The sequence below is a fragment of the Puntigrus tetrazona genome, chromosome 24 (genome assembly GCF_018831695.1).
Source record: "Puntigrus tetrazona isolate hp1 chromosome 24, ASM1883169v1, whole genome shotgun sequence".
Classification (NCBI taxonomy): Eukaryota; Metazoa; Chordata; class Actinopteri; order Cypriniformes; family Cyprinidae; genus Puntigrus; species Puntigrus tetrazona.
Window position 1 is genome coordinate 19,076,144 of NC_056722.1, and position 19,466 is coordinate 19,095,609.

At 37.2% G+C, this 19,466-nt stretch overlaps 2 protein-coding genes and 1 non-coding gene across 3 annotated transcripts in view; 2 read left to right on the plus strand and 1 right to left on the minus strand.

The window, feature by feature from the left end:
- Positions 1–6,929: 6,929 nt before the first annotated feature.
- On the minus strand, positions 6,930–8,248 carry rrs1 (ribosome biogenesis regulator 1 homolog). The gene has a single exon (XM_043227100.1). It carries the CDS (start codon positions 8,222–8,224, stop codon positions 7,190–7,192), a length of 1,035 nt encoding a protein of 344 aa, XP_043083035.1. The 5' UTR covers positions 8,225–8,248; the 3' UTR covers positions 6,930–7,189.
- A 252-nt stretch (positions 8,249–8,500) lies between these two features.
- trnar-ucu lies at positions 8,501–8,590 on the plus strand. Its single transcript is given in 2 exon segments — positions 8,501–8,537; positions 8,555–8,590. It is a non-coding gene; the product is annotated as a tRNA-Arg (tRNA).
- A 739-nt stretch (positions 8,591–9,329) lies between these two features.
- The window catches only part of pola1 (polymerase (DNA directed), alpha 1), a 44,896-nt gene continuing 34,759 nt past the window's right edge, over positions 9,330–19,466 (plus strand). The window contains exons 1-26 of the mRNA XM_043226914.1: positions 9,330–9,494; positions 10,301–10,425; positions 10,511–10,607; positions 10,684–10,764; positions 10,856–10,971; positions 11,137–11,199; positions 11,741–11,842; positions 12,020–12,167; positions 12,258–12,408; positions 12,545–12,720; positions 12,909–13,021; positions 13,102–13,215; positions 13,304–13,378; positions 13,477–13,615; positions 13,743–13,897; positions 14,019–14,103; positions 14,342–14,403; positions 14,501–14,590; positions 14,694–14,810; positions 14,900–15,075; positions 15,191–15,320; positions 15,425–15,544; positions 15,633–15,729; positions 15,815–15,939; positions 16,022–16,168; positions 16,302–16,424. Of these exons, the coding sequence (XP_043082849.1) occupies positions 9,446–9,494; positions 10,301–10,425; positions 10,511–10,607; positions 10,684–10,764; positions 10,856–10,971; positions 11,137–11,199; positions 11,741–11,842; positions 12,020–12,167; positions 12,258–12,408; positions 12,545–12,720; positions 12,909–13,021; positions 13,102–13,215; positions 13,304–13,378; positions 13,477–13,615; positions 13,743–13,897; positions 14,019–14,103; positions 14,342–14,403; positions 14,501–14,590; positions 14,694–14,810; positions 14,900–15,075; positions 15,191–15,320; positions 15,425–15,544; positions 15,633–15,729; positions 15,815–15,939; positions 16,022–16,168; positions 16,302–16,424 (2,976 nt within the window). The 5' untranslated portion in view covers positions 9,330–9,445. The remainder of the gene's footprint in view (positions 9,495–10,300; positions 10,426–10,510; positions 10,608–10,683; positions 10,765–10,855; positions 10,972–11,136; positions 11,200–11,740; positions 11,843–12,019; positions 12,168–12,257; positions 12,409–12,544; positions 12,721–12,908; positions 13,022–13,101; positions 13,216–13,303; positions 13,379–13,476; positions 13,616–13,742; positions 13,898–14,018; positions 14,104–14,341; positions 14,404–14,500; positions 14,591–14,693; positions 14,811–14,899; positions 15,076–15,190; positions 15,321–15,424; positions 15,545–15,632; positions 15,730–15,814; positions 15,940–16,021; positions 16,169–16,301; positions 16,425–19,466) is intronic.

Genomic DNA, 19,466 nt, shown 5'->3' on the forward strand with positions numbered 1-19,466 from the left:
TGTTTTATGAGTATACAATACATATATAAATAATGACAAGAAAACAAAAGAATTCCGATTTACAAGTAAACAACTCTTATGAACCTGTTCTTTTTAGTGAATCAATCATTTAGCCCAACAAATCCCATCGGAATCATGAACAAACAACTCTTTTGAGTCGGTTCTTTTAATGAATCACTCAAAAAGACTCAAATTTACAGTTCGAGTCAACATTAGTGGATGAATGTTTTGCGATTTTTAGTGATGTCCTGCACAAATTATCTGTACTTAAAGGGAAGGTTCACCCAAAAGTGAAAATTGCTACATTTTACTCCTCTCTTGCCCAGACGTCTTCTGAATAATGTTAGTAAACAGATTTGGTTATTCATTTTATGGACGAAAGAACATAAACATTTCTTTAAATATCTACCACAGAGGGGGAAAAAAGGCATACAAGTTTAAAACCATATGAGTAAATGATGAAAAAAATTGTGCTGACTAGGTCCTTCTAAGCTAAGTTAGTATTTTTACTGTCTGACACGACTGAAACTGCACACCACTGTAAATGAATACTGGTCACTCTACATTTTCTAAAATGTATTTGTAATAATGTTCTAATTTAATCTAATGAGTGGGAATAGCACCATGCACACTTTGCATGTGTGTGTTTAGAGGTGTCCCAGTGCAGCATGTGGTACAGAGCCATCCCGTGAAGCCCCTCCCTTGGGTCTGTGTGCACATTGCCTGCCATTGTGTGCAGTAGACAGCAGATGGTAGGCTATCGCAGCAGTGACAGACCCAGTCATCTGGCAGGCACCCACAGTTCAGGCGGGAAACCCAGGCGTGGTGTTCCACTGCCAAAGGTGCCTATTAATATAGGTCAGTCTTTCCACTGGTTATGACTGGCTTACTGCTGAGAGTTTGGACACTGAGCCGGCCAGGCACATAGCTATACTGTAGTAGGAGCTTGAACTATAAATAAGCTCATTTAGGTGGCTGATTTTTGAGTTTCAAGAGCAAAAGGGGCCCTACCGCCAAACTCAAACAGAGGCCTATAGTGTGCTGCGCTTCATATACAGTGTAAGTATTAAGGATTCTGCTGCGCACACAGTTTAGTATGGAATCCTGTTCATGTCAGAAAATAAAGATAAAAATAGTTGTACAATTCTTTTATTTCTCACAATTCACATGTTATATCTCATTATTTTGAGTTAACATGTTGAAATATTATTTCTTTTGGTTTATTACAAAATGTATACCTCACAATTTTGAGCTTCATCTCATAGTTATTTTTTCCCTCCAGAATTGAGTTTATAGGCTTAACTGATAATTCCAACTATTTTCTTTAAGTGTTGATGTTAGTTTCTCAGAATGTTAAATTTTTTTCTCCAAAATTTCTCACAGTTCAGTCTTATGTCAGAATTGCAACTCTATATCTCACAATTCAGTTTTTTTATTTTTCACATCTTGCAATTTTGACTTTTCACTGGAATTCTACTATAGCATACATGCACAGCATGGTAAGTGGTTTGGTGCACATCACAAACTGCAAATTTTAACAATACTGACAACTCAGAATTACAATACAACTCAAAATTATGATGCAATGCAATTGTCAGAATAAAAGTCACTTTGTTATTAGTATTATTTTATGGGCAGAGCTAATGAAACAAGATGCAACACAAAAACCGGTCTAAGACAGATTTTTCTTGTTTGAAAGGGCTGTCCTGATGAGGAGGCACCTGGTGAATGTGATGGTGGTTATGGACACTGTGTTCTATGGGTGGGGCAAATTTAAGTCTTGACTAACAGCTGTCCTCAGGTGAGCTGCACGCCACATATGCTGCAAGATGAAGACTACACACACTGACTGACTGACTGTATATACATGCTTCTTTGTGTTGAAGGATCTGTAGTGGAGTAGCCCATCGATATGACATCAACAGTCACTACAGCAGTGGATTAGGGTTAATAAGGTTCTGTAAGAGCCCTGCAGAAGGCTCCAGGAGAAAGCTGAAATCACTGTGACCAGTAAGCCAAGTGTAGCAGATGGCCAAGGCATCTTATTAAACTAAAAAGTCAGAGAGGTCAGTTACTGGGGCTGTTTTAAAGAAAACAGAATATCAAAAAGTTAATCTTTTAATATATGGCGTGCATGATGAGCGATTCATTTCAAACTAAAGTACAGGGATTGGATTGGCGGCTGTTCTTAGAAAAGTGGCCAGATTGGTCCATGGGAAGATAATTATTGTTGTTACATTAAATACATGTTAGTGGTTGACAAGTTTGACATGTTTATTGATCAGACTTTTTCTGTGCCACTGAACAGCAACAAAGAAAGAAAAAACGTTTTTTTTTTTTTAACTTTTGAATTTAACACAAAAGCATATACAAATTAACCCATGCATAGAAATAGGAGCTTGTTATAAAAAAATAGCTATTATATAAAAAAGTGTACTTAAACAAAGACAATTGGAGTGTCTAATGTTATGATGACTTTGATTTTAGACCTAATTATCTTTATTATATTAATATTATTATTATTTATATAATATTTTTAATCAAAGTGTTTGGATCATATGACTGACTTAAATATATTAACCATATAAATTATTAAAATGTTAATAATATTAAAAGTATTTGACCCTGGTAATTTGACCAGGACCATGAGACGTCAAGTACAATTATTACTCTATTTATGCATTGAAAAATACCTGCCCTAATTGAAAGACTATATCCTTAATATTTAATAAACTTTAATTCTATATATAATTTAAATATTTAGCGTTTTAATTAATTAAAAAAATATAATGTACCCCTTAGACTTTGTTTTAATAATATTACTACAATCTGATAGTATTATTAGTAATAAACTGACTGAGGTGTGCATTTATTATGAATGTTATGAATGTTACAACTTATACCATTATGATTTCTTAACAAAATATTAAATATTAAGCTCAAAGGGTTAGTGGTTAGTTCACCCAAAAAAATCCAATTAGCCTGTGTTTTCACTCACCTTCAAAGCATCCTAGGTGTATATGATTTTCTTCATTCAGATGAATTGAAAGGCTTAGAGGGGCCAGGACAATTTTGTATATAATTCTGACTGGATTCATCTGAAGTCACATACACCTAGGATGCTTTGGAGGTAAAAAACACGTTATTTAAATTTTTGTGTAAACTAACCCTTTAATTCGGTCTAAATGCAAAATAAATATAGCGCTGTAACCTTTGGCACATATACATGCAGTCTTTGAATTCTGGAGGAAAATGCCAGTCTCCCCTAATATAGTATCACAGGGTTAATAATTAGCTAAAAATACGCATACCCAATTTAAAATAGTTACTGTATTACTTCCCCTATGCCTGTTATAAAGGAAGAGTCATTCATTCAGCCTCAAAAGCCCCATTGGTGGCCCTCTGAAGGTGGCTATTCCTTCAGTGCTTGAACAAAATCCTCTGGACGGAGCAAGCTGGGAGAGCTGTGTGCCTGGGCCTCGCGTCTGAGCGCCAGGAAAGCGCCCTCCTCCCTATCGTCCCTCCCCCAGGGGACTTGTAGCCTGCCTCTGCTGGGGAACACAAAGAGGAAACAACAAGCACAAAGGCCCTGTTTATTCCCGATGACCCAGATTCCAGGGCTTTGACGAGGGGAGACAAGTGACAGGCTGTTCAGCACTGGTCCAGGACCATCACCAATCAAAGGACCACAGCGAGGTTTAATCTGCCACACCTTGACCGCTCAAAACAGGGTCTACACAAGCCCCGCGAACCCAGAGAGTCACCACATAGGAATTCACGCTGGTGAAACGTGTGAAATTGCACTGGCAGCATTGTTTTATTGGTTGAGAAATGGCATGAAAAGGCCTTCTATTGAATTAAGAACTGTATATAAACATGTTTCCTGCTCAATTTATACACTACCGTTTAAAAGATCGGAATAATTAAGATTTTAGACGTCTTTTAAGAATTCTCTTATAAAGCTGCATTTATTTGAATACAACTGAAGCAAAAACAGTAACTTACAGTAAAGCAGACCTGTTTTCTATTATAATGTATTTAATGTTTTTAATATATTTGAATACTTGAATAATTATTCCAGCAAGACAAAGCTGTCTAAGTCATTACTCCAGTATCAGTTTCACGTGAAGCTTTTAAAATCATTCTAATACGATGATTTGATACTAGTGCTTCAAACGATTAATCGCGCATTAATCACATCCAAAATAAAAGCTTTTCTTCATATATTTGTGTATATTGTGCAATGCATTATGTATATACATACAAACACATGCGTTGATATATATAAAAGAGAAATATGTCATGTTTATATATATTGAATATATTTAATATATATTTCTATCATTTCTAATATATATTTAATAATATAATATTGAATATAAGAAAATAAATATAATATAATAATGTATGTGTGTTTTAATATTCACATAATAAATAAGCACATTACAAACACATTATATAACGGGAAACTTATTTTGGATGTGATTAATGTGTGACTACACTATTTAATACAGTTTTTGCTGATAAATATATATATATATATATATATATATATATATATATATATATATATATGCTATGCTTACAAATAATTTTCAGCATCAGTAATTGGACATTCAAATTATTATATATGACATTTAGGTATAGCTGCAGAAAATACAGCTTTGCCATCTAAGGAATACATTTCATTTTAAAATAAATTAACAACAGAAAATAGGTCTTTTAAATGGTAATAATATTTTACAATACTATTTTTAAGCTGCATTTTTCATTAAATAATGGCAGACTTGGTGTGAAGAAAGACACTTTTTTCAACAAAACATAAAAAAAATCTTAATTATTCCAAACTTGGCAGTGTATATAAAATTCATACAAGCCACCGGGGAGGGTTCATTGTGTAAGAATTGATCAGTCCTGGTGTTCTATCTGTGTGCATTGTTAGCTAATGAGCTATGAGCCACCTGTTTAGGGAGTGTGATGCTGGGAGGGGGAGCAGCTGCCTGTGTGTGTCGCTGGGGGTTGACGGGCGTAAAGATCTGTAATTTGCAGACTCATTATGTATGATGACAAACTCACCCCATTCCCTCCCCCAGGATCACTATAGTCCCGGCCTGGTTTGAACTAAGCTGTCGTAAGCCTCATCCTTCTAGAAATATAAACAAAAGCTAAATCACAGACAATCAGCTTATTTTTTTGTGCTGTCCTAAAATGTTCCACTTTGTATAACAAATGTGCCGCTGAAGGAATATAGTGTATGAAATGTTGATTTTGTGTCACTGACACTGGACCACAAAACCATAAGTAGCATATGTTTATAGGTAGCAATAACCAACAATACACAATTACTGATTTTTTTCCCAAAAGATCATTAGAACGTTAAGATCATGTTCCATGAAGGTATTTTGTAATTTTCCCACCGTAGATATATCAAAACCTAACCCTTGTTTAGTTAAGTTTTGAATATGCATAGCTAAGAACATCATTCGGACAACTTTAAAGGTGATTTGCTTATTTTTTTATTATTTTTTGCCCCCCCCAGATTCCAGATTTTCAAATAATTGTATCTCAGCAAATATTGTCTGATCATAACAAACCATGCATCAAATGGAAATCTTATTTATTTGACTTTCAGATGACGCATGAATCAAAAATTCAACCTGATGAATGATTTCGCGGCTCACACGTGTTTGTCGTCGTCACTAACTCGCGCGCGTACCACCTCGTGCCTAACGCCAATGACGTCGCACGGAGCGTCAGATCGTCGCTGTGTGTTACCGCCATCTAGTGGAAAGTTTACGAATTTCTCAGAATAAAGGACAATTCAATTGTGAAGGTTACTTTGCAAATTAAAACCAACAAAGACCTTCAAAATGTCATATGAATGTGCCATCGCGTTCTGCGTGTTTGCGAGATGCACTGTATTTTAAGTACAGAGTGCTAAATAGATAGATGCCATATATATTATCAACTGGTGGTTTTGAGCCCGTTATTACATTTGTGTTTTCTTAATCTCACACGGTGTATCAGTAAACGCCCTGCGTTCTCAGCACAGCACCGCTAATTGATTTTGGCATAAAGTGTGCCCTATATTTCTGTCCATTGGCGTGGGGCATTAGTATTGTTTGATTAATGATGCTTAACAAACCTGACAGCAGTCAACAGATGGGCACTTCCCCGCCCAAAGCCCCCCCATCTGATCTGAGGTGGTGTCGGTGGTCAAACACCATCCATCAACTCAAGGACTGGTCATTAATTTGTTTAGAAAGAGCCACTCTGCAGACGCATCGATATTTTCAACATATGGTGTCTTGTTTCTCACTCGGCGGATGGGTTGAGAGTATTTAAGGTCATTTAATTCACGTTAAATTACTACATCGTTATAGTAACACACTTGACTATAATCTATCACGAATGACAAATCCAAACAAACGTTTCAGTTAACATGGTCAAATAACGCATGGTTATATGGGACGTCGCTGTAGCACATTTATTAGTATTTATTTTTTATCTTCTTTTAGTACACTATTAGATTAATCAAACATGCATTACATAAACGTACCACCAGGTGGCAGCACTCTTCAATAACAACTGCCTCATATTAATACAATTTAATCCACGTGGAAAAAATAACGAAAATGTGCAAGAAATTAATAAATGCAACAAATAAAGCATCACACAAATATATCGTATTATATTTACACTTTTATATTAACACTAAGTACTTCAATTTCCTATCTTATAATACAAAATGCAAATATTTATACATAAAGGTAACGTTAGCAGGTAGTAATTTAAAAACACCTTTTTCAAGCTAAATTATTTTTATTATTGTATTGCAGCTCACATTAGGCAGAGTACGTTTTTAATTTTTGGATTTCTTTAGGCACTAGGCACTTCCAAAAATAAATTAACCAAGAACAGACTACACATCAGAGATGATTTGAATTTATTGTGAAACCGTGAATATGAATAGCAGGTGTCAATATTAAATCAAACATTTACGTAGAAAACAGAGTCCCAATTATTTCAGCCCAGCACTTCGTCCATGTTTTAACCACGTATTGTACAGAATCAAATCAGCACCAAAGCACTGAAAGTTATGGCTGTATGTGTCACCTGCCAGGTCAAAATAGTGTATACAATATATAGAGAGAATTTTACAATATATAAGCAATGCACACTGCTGATTTTATCGCTTTCCTTGCTTCATTTGAGGTTTCCGTCCTTTGCCTTTGGGACCCTTTCCCTTTCCACCAGCCTTTCCTTTTCCTTTACCAGCCATATTTCCCCTCCGTCCCTTCTTTCCAAAGTCTTTCTTTCTCTTTTGCCTCGATTCCATATCCTCTTCCCTCATTTGCTTATTCACAGCTTTGGTGATGTCAAGTCGTGGCTTCTTACTGTCCATCACCTTCAGTAAATCCAGCTGTTTTTGTTTCTCACTACTAAAGTCACCAATAAGAGGCTGGAACTTTCTCCTTTTCCCAGTATTTTTAGGCGTTTTCTCCTTGGGCAGGTTCTCCTGGAACTTACCAACAGAGGCCGTGGATCTCTTGGCGATGTTGACAGCTTGTGCCAGCTCCGCTTTAGACTGCTGAGAGGTGGGAGCGAGTCCCATGCCCGGCACCTTGACCTTCTGAGCTCGGGCGATGTTCTTGAGTCTGTTGTACTCATTCCTGGCCACTCGCTCCTTCTTGGCTTTATTCCTCTTAGCAAACTGGTCCTCGTTGGGATCTGCGGTCACTGGGACCTCGATCAACCACTCCTTGGTGTCATCCTTGGCACGTTTGTATCCCCATCGCCTCTTCCATTCCTTATGCACTTCATCCCAGACCAAGTTGGTCTTCTTTTTCTTCTGAATGCCTTTCAACTTGGCAAACTGTTCCCATTTTGTAGGAGGCTTTGGTTTTGGAGCAGGCTTTTCCCTGGGTAATAGAGTGCTTGGATCTGGTAGCTTGGCGACGATGACTTCTTCAACTCTTTCTGTTGGAAGTTTCCATAACTCGTTGATGAGGAGTTGAGTGTTATCTCTCGCCAGTGAGCGCAGAAAGTCTTCCCGTTTGTTGTCTTTAAAATCCCGAGTGTCTATCCGGTTCTTATCAAACGCAAGCAAATTACCGGGGTCAAATTCAAGGTCTAAATCTTTGCTTACTGTAATACCTTTTAGCCTTTCAGCCTCTTCTCTTTCGGCTTTAGCGAGCACGTCTTCTACGCTGCACGAAGCCATTTTGGTTCTAATGACACAACGTGGTTTCCCCACATGTGTTGTTGAAAGCGGAAGTACTTAATTTCAAAATAAAAGACCTGCGCACTTACTCACAAAATAAAAAAGACGGAAAATGTAAGCATATAATAAAAATGTAAATCGTTTTAATCGTAAAGTTTTAGATAGACGATAATATTTTCATGTAATAGCGTCAATGCATTATTATGACACGATAAATAGTCTACTAAAACTTCGGAAGTAGGAAGGAGTACCGACGTAGTTGCGGGACGTCCCATCGGCTCTGTGGCGCAATGGATAGCGCATTGGACTTCTAGATTGATGAGTGAGGTCATTCAAAGGTTGTGGGTTCGAGTCCCACCAGAGTCGAAGCTTTTGTTTTTAGAAACGATAAAAATGGCCGTTTGCCAGAAACTACCTTGAGTGTTCAGAGATACGATTCAACCAAACACGGTTCAGCGATTCACTTCGAGAATATATGAATCTTTGATGAATTGAACGTGCGTGTTTTAAAGAGGTGGAGCCTTACATCGATGCGCACGATCAAATATTAAATGTATATTATTATTTACCATTTCTATCGAAATATGTTGGGATTATTTAATTTGTACAAATTAACATCAACGTATTGTAAAAATGTATTTTTTACATGGACACGACTGTATAATTGTTCGATGCTATTTAGTGTTGTTATTATTTAGTATTACTTCATGTTATTTAGTTAAGACTCAGTTCTTATTCACATTTGTTTTTACTGTCGTGTTAAACGGTTGTGTTTTGCGTGTTATAATGGTTATGTTAGTCAGGTGCTTTAGTGCCACTTTGTGTCAAAAGAAAAGCTAATAAAAATATGTTCCCTTTTTTTGACTACTGCATGCAAAAATATACACCTTGATGAATAACATGTTATATTAGAAATGCAGAATTATTTTATAGTTATACAAATAAAATTATTTCTAAATGTAATAACAAAACAATACAAAAAACAAAGTCTCACACCTTCTCACAGTAATATTTGGTCTAAATACCAAGTGAATCAGGTTTTTCTAAGCAACTTAGAACTAGTCATTGAACTAGTTCGGGTTGGACGTCTGCTGATGTCGTCATATCCGCTGCTCGAGTTTCCCCGGGAAGGCGCTTTGGCGCGGAATCTGTTGTTGTGGCTCGGCGTTTTTGAAGACGACGACAGAAGTTGTACCTTATATCAGGCACTAATTTATGTAAATGGCTCCTGTCTCAAATCCTGATAAAGACATGGACGGTGGAGACTGTGGTGAGCGTGTTTACAGTGTTCGGTGTTTATTAGTTTGCAGAATATTCATGCAATTACTTCAGACAGGCAACTTATTGGATGCCTGTACCGACGGCGATAATATAATATGAAAGATAGTAAACTGATATACCTGCACAAATCTTTAAAATATGCTTTTATTTCTATAAAAACATATGTAGTATGCGGTTGTTGAATAATTCAGTCTTTAAATGTAAATTGAATATGATGTGCCAGCAATGACATTCACAATGACATTCACTTTAGAAACGTTACTCTTTTATAGCTGACATATAAATAACGTTACTTATTTAAATGATCTGTTTGTAACAATTTCCTGTATTTAACTAGTTCCTGTATTCACTACAGGCTCGTTTTAAATTGATTTCTAATAAATACGCTTAACAATGTGTACTTTGTGCCTTCTAAATTATTACAATAATAACAATAGAGTCTGGGGTTTATTGTTTGGGTTTCAAAATAATAATTTTATAGAATTTTTTCTAGAAATATATTTGTATATATGCCAGTAAAAGCTATATCATTATTTTATAATATTTATGTTTCTAATAGAAATTAAAGCAATAATTAGTGTTTATAATAATATATATTTTTTGTCTATTTATAATAATATAACACAGTGTATGTTATAATAGCTTTTGCTGGAAAAATTGAGTGTTTGTTTATAATCTTCTATTCATTTTAATTTCATATATAACTTTAGGCTTGTCATTTTACAGTTTTCTATATAGGATGTTTAAACTTAATGCAGTTTGATTTTACTGAAGCACATTTTTTTTGTCCTATAGACACGTCCGACACATGTGGCATTGCCACTTCCCGTTCCAGGAGGGAGAAAAAAGAGAAAGTGGGACGCAAGTCGGCTTTAGAGCAACTTAAACGAGCCAAGAAGGGAGAGAAGGTGAAATACAAGGTGAGTTGCATGCCAGCTTTTGGTCTTTTCTCAAAATACAAGTCTTCGGGGTTGTTCCAGTGCTTTGACATTGTGTTGTGTTCAGGTGGAGGAGTTCACCAGCGTCTATGAGGAGGTGGATGAAGAGCAGTACTCGAAAATGGTGCGGGAGAGACAGGATGATGATTGGATCATTGATGATGGTCTGTCACATTTTCATACTACTTTTGACCTCAGTTCTTAAATAGACACCAGCTAAATGTCAGTTGTCTTTGACAGATGGGACAGGGTACGTGGAGGATGGCAGAGAAATTTTTGTCGAAGATTTGGATGAGGACGCATTGGAGAGGGACTCTAAAAGTATGTTTTTCTTTTTTTTGTCAGTTTGAAATAAGCATTTTCCCTGAATTGTCTTCACCATTTTTTCTGCTGTGTATTTAACTGTAAACAGGTAAACAGGGTGGAAAGGGAGGGGATTCGAAAAAGAACGTGAAAAAAGTGTCTGTCAGCAAACCCAACAGCATTAAAAGCATGTTCATGAATAGCAATGTGAAAAAACCTGCTGAGGTATGAGTGACTTTACAACTTTGTTTCCAGTTTGATATTTTTGCTTAAAGTAGGCCTTTATGTAAATGTTTAATTCAAAGATGATTTAAATGAACCTATACTTAAATATGAAGGAATGTCATTATTTACCATCTGTAATGAGATATAATATAATTTGCATTATAGAAACATGTGGATTTGTCTCAAGATGATCTGCTGGGAGATATTCTGCAGGACCTGCATTCTGAGGTGAATGTTTATGACTTTTTTATCAAATCATTAGCTGTCTACTTTTAATTCAGGCATCTTTTAACCGCAGTGTTTGTATTACAATTGCTGTCAAATGATTAGTAGTGATTACGCACAAAATACAAATTTTTCTTTACTTACGATATGAATGTGTACTTTGTATATTTGTGTATATAATTACACACATACAATATATATTTTGAAAATATTTGTGTATACATTTATATTTATGTACTTATATTTTACAATATAAATAATTAATATAAGAATCAAAATTGTTCTTCAATATATACATGCATGTGTTTGCATATATATATATATATATGTGTGTGTGTGTGTGTGTGTGTATATATATATATATATATATATATATATATATATATATATACACACACACACACACACACAAATGTGTACTGTGTATATTTATTAATGTATTATGTAAACAAAAACTTTGATGCTGAAAATAATTTGGGAATACTAATTACAATATATCAGTTTTGCAGTTATATGACCTCATGATCATTTGAATGTTTCACAGAAACCAGTTTTGCTCACTCCACCACCAATCATTACTTTGAAGAAGAAGAAAGCCCTGGGGTCCCCTATGAATCCATTTTCAATTCAACCACAGGTGCCAAAGGTAGTCAGTACAAACTGAGTAATATTTTTTTTGCTGTATTTTTGATTGTGAGAATCTGAAACTTTATCTTTTGAAAAGTAGTGTACATAGGAAGATATATTAATTTCCTCTCCTTTTTTTAGGTGGTGTTGATTAGCAAAAACTGTCACTATTAAAACCCCATTGTTTATCTTTCAGGAGTCACCTGGAGCTCAAATGTCGAAGCCCAGACCTGTGGTGACGCCGGTTCCTCCAGCTGACCCTTCATCCAGGGCTTCTGCTCACATTCAGTCTAGTAAACCAACTGCTAAACAGATGATGAAGCCCAAGGCAGAGGAGCCCAAAGGCATATCTGCTTTCCTTCCTTTCTGCACACTTTGGGTGCAATTTCTTAGAAAATGTGTTGTTTTTAATGTTAATTTAAATTTGTGTTTAGAAGAGACCATTGAGTTTGATGAGATGGACTTTGATGAGCCCATGGAAGCAGAGAATGTTGAGGAAGAGCCAGTGAACGTGAAGGCGGAGCTTGAGACCACATCCACTGTTAAAGTGGAGCTCAAGACTGAGCCACAGGATGAGATGTTAATGTATGTCTGAAAAATTAATGCTTTGAATAAAAAAAGTCTATATTTGCATCAGTGTGGCAGTCTTTCTACAAAGTGTTGCAGACCTTTTTCAGAGAAGGTTGTTTTCTGCCATAACCATCTAATTTGTGCTCCTCAGATCCAGACTAGGTGGTGGCATGGGCTGGGAAAAGATTGAGGAGGGGGAACCTATCGAGGCTCCTGTGGAAGTGCAGGTGGACTCCAGCCAACTACCACTTGTGGAGGGACCTGACGGAGATATGGTCTTCCGCTTCTACTGGTTGGATGCTTTTGAAGACCAGTACAACCAACCTGGTGAACCTCTCCTCCTTGATTTTGCATAATACATGTGAATACAAATCAATTCTAATTGTATTTTGTTGTGACCCCTAATTGATGTTTATACAATCGCTTCAAGTTTTCCTTCTTATTCCTCAATAATTGCAATGATTTGATAACCATAAAAGTGGTGTTGTACATATTATTTGTGAATTCCTCTGCAGGTGTGGTCTACCTGTTTGGAAAAGTCTGGATTGAGTCAGCAAAAGCACATGTCAGTTGTTGTGTTGCTGTGAAAAACATTGAGAGGACATTGTATCTCCTTCCCAGAGAACATGTAATACCCCCTTTTAGTTTATGTGCATATACATAACCTTTAATGCACCTTTTAATTCGTTTTTTTTAAACTGTGTTTAGAAAGTGAATCTGGCAACTGGCGAGCAGACAGACACTCCAGTAGGAATGATGGATGTGTATCAGGAGTTTAACAGTCTGTCTGAGAAGTTCAAAATCATGAAGTTTAAGTCCAAGGTAATTGCTAATATCCATCATTTCTGTTTTCTGTGACATTGGTGCCACAAATATGAAGTTATAAACTGTGCTTCTCCTGTTCCAACAGCCAGTGACAAAGGACTATGCCTTTGAAATCCCAGATATACCCTCACAGTGCGAGTACCTTGAAGTCAAATACTCTGTGAGTAGGCATCTTTTACTTATACACTCAAAACAGTGCTGTCTGTTTTAGAGAAACTTACTGCAATGGAAAACATTTTTTGTGATGTGTTTCTGTAGGCTGAACTTCCTCCTTTGCCATCTGAGCTGAAAGGTTCTACATTTTCCCATGTGTTTGGAACCAACACCTCTAGTTTAGAACACTTCCTCCTTAACAGGAAGATCCGGGGACCTTGTTGGCTTGATGTGAAGACCCCTCGTGAGTCTAACTTCAGAAAATATAATAACATACCATTGTCTTGTGTTTTCGGTAAAACGTCATGATTGTCCAGATGCTTTAATCATGCCAGCTTTTAGACAGTGTCCACTTTTACTGTGCCCTTTAGAGTTGAGCAACCAGCCTATTAGCTGGTCTAAGGTGGAGTCTGTCGCCCAGAAGATTGACCTGATCTCAGTAGTTAAAGACCTGTCGCCGCCTCCTCTGGTTGTCATGTCTATAAGCCTCAAGACTGTGCAGAACCCAAAGACCCACCAGAATGAGGTAAAATCTGGGTCTGATATCTCTGACCTGTCTGCATTCACCATTAAGTCATAGCTTAGCTACAGTATGCCTTTAAATGACTTCATTATCACTTCATTTGCTTGTGTCTTGTCTTGAGCAGATTGTTTCTCTTGCTGCCCTCATTCATCATAAATTTGCTTTGGACAAAGCTCCACCACGGCCCCCTTTCCAGACCCATTTCTGTGGTGAGTTCCAGAGTTAAATCCCTCAAAACAAAGCACAAATCTGTATTGTTTTTGCCCTTATATTCAGGTCATTTGAGTAAGAAGAAATTCCTTCATACAGTATATTTCATATATCTATGAGTTATATATCATGGGCTTTTCCCTCATACACCGATAAATATGAGTATGTGTCATGACAAACATTTATTCATGTCACAGCTTGTTTTTAACTTGTATAACTAATTATTTACTGTTGCAGTGGTGAGCAAGCCCAACGACTGTATCTTTCCATATGACTTTAAAGATGCAGTTAGAAAAAAGGTATTTTGTTCTTGTCTCATCAAAAAAAGCATGCTTTGTTTTAGAAGTATGAATGAAAATGCGGTTAATAAAATGTTTGCCTGTTGATTTGATTTAGAATGGTATTGTAGAGATTGCTGGTACAGAGCGAGCACTTCTGGGGTTCTTCTTGGCCAAGATGCACAAGATTGATCCAGATGTCTTAGTGGTAAGTTCAAATTCATGCAATTACTTTGGCTTCAACTGTTGTGTTGCTGATATGTTGAATTTATTTTTTCTCATTCAACCACATCTTCCTTTTGATGCTGTAGGGCCATGATATCTTTGGGTTTGACCTTGAAGTGCTCCTGCAGAGAATCAGTGTGTGCAAAGTGCCTCACTGGTCAAAGATTGGCCGTCTAAGAAGAGTCAACATGCCTAAACTGGGGGTGCGACAAATTCTACGAGGACTGGAAGTTATGAGATTCTGATTTTTATTATCTTTTAATCCATTTTGTGCATCTTTGTTAAATCTCAGGGTCGCAGTGGCTTTGCTGAGAAGAGTGCCACTTGTGGACGCCTGGTTTGTGATGTTGAAATCTCTGCAAAAGAGCTGATCCGCTGTAAGAGTTATCATCTGACTGAGCTGGTTGCCCAGATCCTAAAGACAGAGAGGGTGGTGGTGCCACCAGAGAACATCAGGAATTTCTACAGGTTAGTTTCCATTCTGTGCGGTTACACTTGAGTCCTTTAGTCCTTGATTGTCATCCATAATGTTTACGGCAGTATTATCATTTTTTTCCTGTTTCTTTCTCTCCTTTTTCAAAAGTGATTCCCCTCATTTACTTTACCTTTTGGAGCTTAACTGGATGGATGCCAAGCTAATTCTGCAAATCATGTGTGAGCTGAATGTGCTGCCACTAGCATTACAGATCACTAACATTGCCGGTAACGTCATGGTAAGATGCCTTAGCAAACTACATCCTAGCTTGGCACTTGTATTGCAGTCAGTTTAAAACACACAAATAATAAAACGCATTATTAATTTAATGTTCTCTCACAGTCGCGTACTCTGATGGGAGGGCGCTCTGAGAGGAATGAGTACCTGCTGCTCCATGCCTTCCATGAGAAGAACTACATTGTTCCAGACAAAAAATTCTTCAAAAAGCTGCAGCAAGATCTGGTATCAGATTCCTCTCTCCATTATTGCTGCTATTTAACCTTAATCGATACTCTTCCTGAACATTTGCTTATTTAAATTCTGTTCTCAGGGTGAGGATGAGGATATTGACTCTGGGAAGGGCAAGTCCAACAAAACAAGGAAGAAGGCAGCATATGCTGGAGGTCTGGTGCTGGACCCAAAAGTCGGTGAGTCCCAATGTCCTTGCTCGTATCACTGGTTGCATTTTTTGCTTGTGCCTCCCAAATGATCTATTTTATCTTCTTCCATCAGGTTTTTATGATAAGTTCATTCTCCTGTTGGACTTCAACAGTTTGTACCCCTCCATCATCCAGGAGTTCAACATCTGCTTTACTACAGTTGAGAGAGGAGCGACCAACACACACAAGAAATCTGAGGTGCATTGGTGGTGGTCAGCTTTGCCTGCATGGGTATGATTATGTATTTTTAGCATGCCCTAAACTACTTCCGTGATTATAGGCGGATGATGATGAGATTCCTGAGTTGCCAGATCAAAGTCTGGAGATGGGCATTCTTCCCAAAGAAATTCGAAAACTCGTAGAGCGCCGACGACAGGTCAAACAGCTTATGAAGCAAGCGGACCTCAACCCTGATGTGTACTTGCAAGTAAGTATGACTTGAATGACTTTGTATATATAATAGGCTGTCAGTTTGGCATGTTTTTTTTCCATAGCTTTACCAATATTTTGTTTTTGTTTTAAAACACTGCATGCAAGCCTTGATGAATCTTCTCTCATAGTATGATATCAGGCAGAAGGCCCTGAAGCTGACCGCTAACAGCATGTACGGATGCCTTGGCTTTTCCTTCAGTCGCTTTTATGCCAAGCCTTTGGCTGCGTTGGTCACTCATAAAGGAAGAGAGGTATGTAACTGTACACAATACCATATTTATGGGTATAAAACATTCTTTTTAGATCTGCTTTATTTAAATGGAGCATAACAAATACCTTGAGTGTTTTTTTTGGGTTTTTTTTGTCATGAGTTTTAATATGGTAAGGTGCTTTTTAATTTTAGTTACTGGCAACGGTTTTATTTTGGGTTGTTTTTGTACCTTTAGCTGCTATGGTGCCATTTTTTTAAGTATTTTATATTTATATACTATAGTATAGTATGTATATCAATATTTTATCTATTAATATTATTATCAACTATTATATATACATTTTTATCTCTTCAGTTTACAGTTTTAGTATATTTTTGTGCTTTTGTCTTTTCTTTTTATTTATATTTAGCTTATTTTTTTTTGTAATGTAGTACTTCAACTCTTTAAACTCAATTTTATTTCAGTTAGTTGCCTAAGCAATATTTCTGATTTGTGTAAATGTATTTTATTTTAGCCTTATTTTAATTAAAATGATTTGTAGTAGTTAGAATTTAAACCTGCAATAACAACACTGCTTTTTTTTTCAAAAGTGTTTTTCAAAAGTGTCAAAGTGTCTTTCAATGTGAGGTAAAATAATTAATCAGTGTTTAGTTATTTAAAATTTAAAAAATAGTTTTGTTTTTTTTAATAGATTTACATTAAGTATTGCATATCTTGCCATTCATTAACCAGGTGCCATCTACAGTTACTGCCACTAGAGAGCACTCTAAACCCATCCATAACCGTGTGTCTATGTGAGCGGCTCCTCAGGCCTCTGGCTCTGATTTCACTCACCTCCTCGTGAGCCTCTGTTCCCTTTTGTGCTTTAACCAATTTGACTTGATCTCTTGTTCCTTTTATGCCACCTCCTTGGCATGATTGCCGGCTACCTGCTCTTGACTTTAATGAGACCAGACTTTGAAAGCCCACTGGGGTGTAACTATACAAACGGCGACACATTCATTCTCATACCCCTCTCCCTTCTTCCACAGTGTCGCTGGGCGTTGAGGGGCATTGTTTGAAATGTGGGGGGAACCAGTAATTACAATCTCTTTGCATTAGCCCCAGCGTTCAACACCGGTTTTCACTGCCTCATTTGTTACACAAAGAGCTACCAAAAACCCAATAAATTCAGTGAAGGGAAAAATGAATGCTTGCATTGTTGATTTTTTTTTTTTTGCATTTGGAAATTCAGTTTTGCAGTATTTAAACCACTTCACTGGTGTCTGACGATATTAATAATGTGATTCTTCATTTATACGAGCCCAGCTTGACTCAACAACCTTAATTACTTTGATTAGTCTTATTGTGATACATATTCTCCACTGTCAACCAGCATGATGCTGAACTATGCACTTAGATGTTTTGGTAGAGATCAATGGGAAATGGAAGGGGAACAGTAGCTACAAATACTCACACGTACTTGCATTACATTGACCCTGACATTAGTGGCGTGATTTAAATGCTCCTGTATTCAGTTGCCATTTATATTTTGATTGAGGGCCTTCTTTATCTGTTGAGAACAGTGTTAGCGATAGGCTTTGGTGTTGCAGATGTAATTTTTTCCATGGCGATAAAGATGCTTGATTTGGCTCCTGTTCGGATGCCCTCCTGAGCTTCTCTCCTTTCCTGATTGGCCTACAGTAAGGGGATCTGGACAAGCCCCCGGTGATTCTCAGCTTGTTGAAATATGTAGGTTCTCAGAGCCGTGATGGAGATGACGGCTGTTTGGCACCAGTGTCTGAGGGATTCACTGCGCGATGTGCCGTTTCAAACTTTAAAGAGGGCAAGAAGTCAAAGAGGCAATTTTCTTTCCATGTCTTCCGTTGGTGCCAGACACACAGAACGTGGATCGTAACCGTTGTCTAATTTGACAATTGGGTTTTACGATCGTCAAACACTAAATCCTGTCAGTCAGATGGTGCGTTGGCCTCGTCTTCTGATGGATGGTCTGCTGTCTGCACCATCATTGTTTTGGGATAAGAATTACAGGCGCTCTGCTTTTAATAGAGTTAACTAAGACTTTCTGAGAAGTTAGCTTAGTGCTAACCTGCCACAGGGGTGTAAATTCAGCCAGCAGGTGTTGTAAAGTGGGTTGAAGAGGTGCTGCAAGAGAGAAAGTTTTGAGCTTTATTTGCTGGTTGCTTTGAGTGAAGGAATAGCGTTGTTTTCTTAAATTTGATAATCTGCAGGGCTCTCATCCTCAAATAATAAAAGTATGTGCATTGATACTGTATTTTAAAAGGTTTTTTTTTGGTTTAGCTTTTTAGTTATTGTGTGTGTGTGTGTGTAGATATATTACTGTGTGTATAAAAAAATCACTAGTTTGTGTTTTTGACTTTATTGTTTTGGTTTTCAGTTTTATTTCTATACCCTTACAGAAGTTCTTAAGTGGTATTTGTGCTTTTGCTTGTAATCTATAGATATAATCAGCGTCAGCAAAGTCATTTATATTTCTGCTGTAAAACATGACTACAGATTCAGATTAATTTTAAATATAGTTTGGAATTTATTAAAATCAGCTTAAGCCTTTGTGATTTAGCTCATTTTGCTGTATGACAATTTGGGGAAATCCCCCTGCAGGCCAGTTAGTAAGAGCTGCGCGCCTTTAGCCTTTACGGGTGCTTGTGAAGTGACGTTCTGTGGCCCTTGACCTTTCCGGGGAAACATTTGTTCTGGTGCGAACCCTGTACTCCCCTGGTATGAGATGCATGCCATGGAATAGGCGTTTAGGGTTTCATGCTGAGGGGTCTGTCCTGATTGATGTGCCTAAATTTTATTTTCAGCTCTTTGTGCGGCAGCCAGTGTGAAAAGCGGAGCTTCAGCTGTGGATCTGGGGAGGGGGTTTGGGTACGGGGTTAATCGAGTGATGTTTACAACTTCTGTCGATACGGACTGCTGATGGTTCTGGAACGTTAGTTAGCCTGACCTCTCACCCTGCCTTACCGCCAAGCCCCGGAGCCCTCTTTACCTAGTGTAGACGTAGTTCAAAAAGGTAAAACAAAATGAATTATGCTGTCATAGATGCCATGTCCTTGTGCT

Excerpts from the sequence above, each read along its gene's own strand:
- rrs1 (XM_043227100.1), bottom strand. The coding sequence starts at position 8,224 with ATGGCTTCGTGCAGCGTAGAAGACGTGCTCGCTAAAGCCGAAAGAGAA.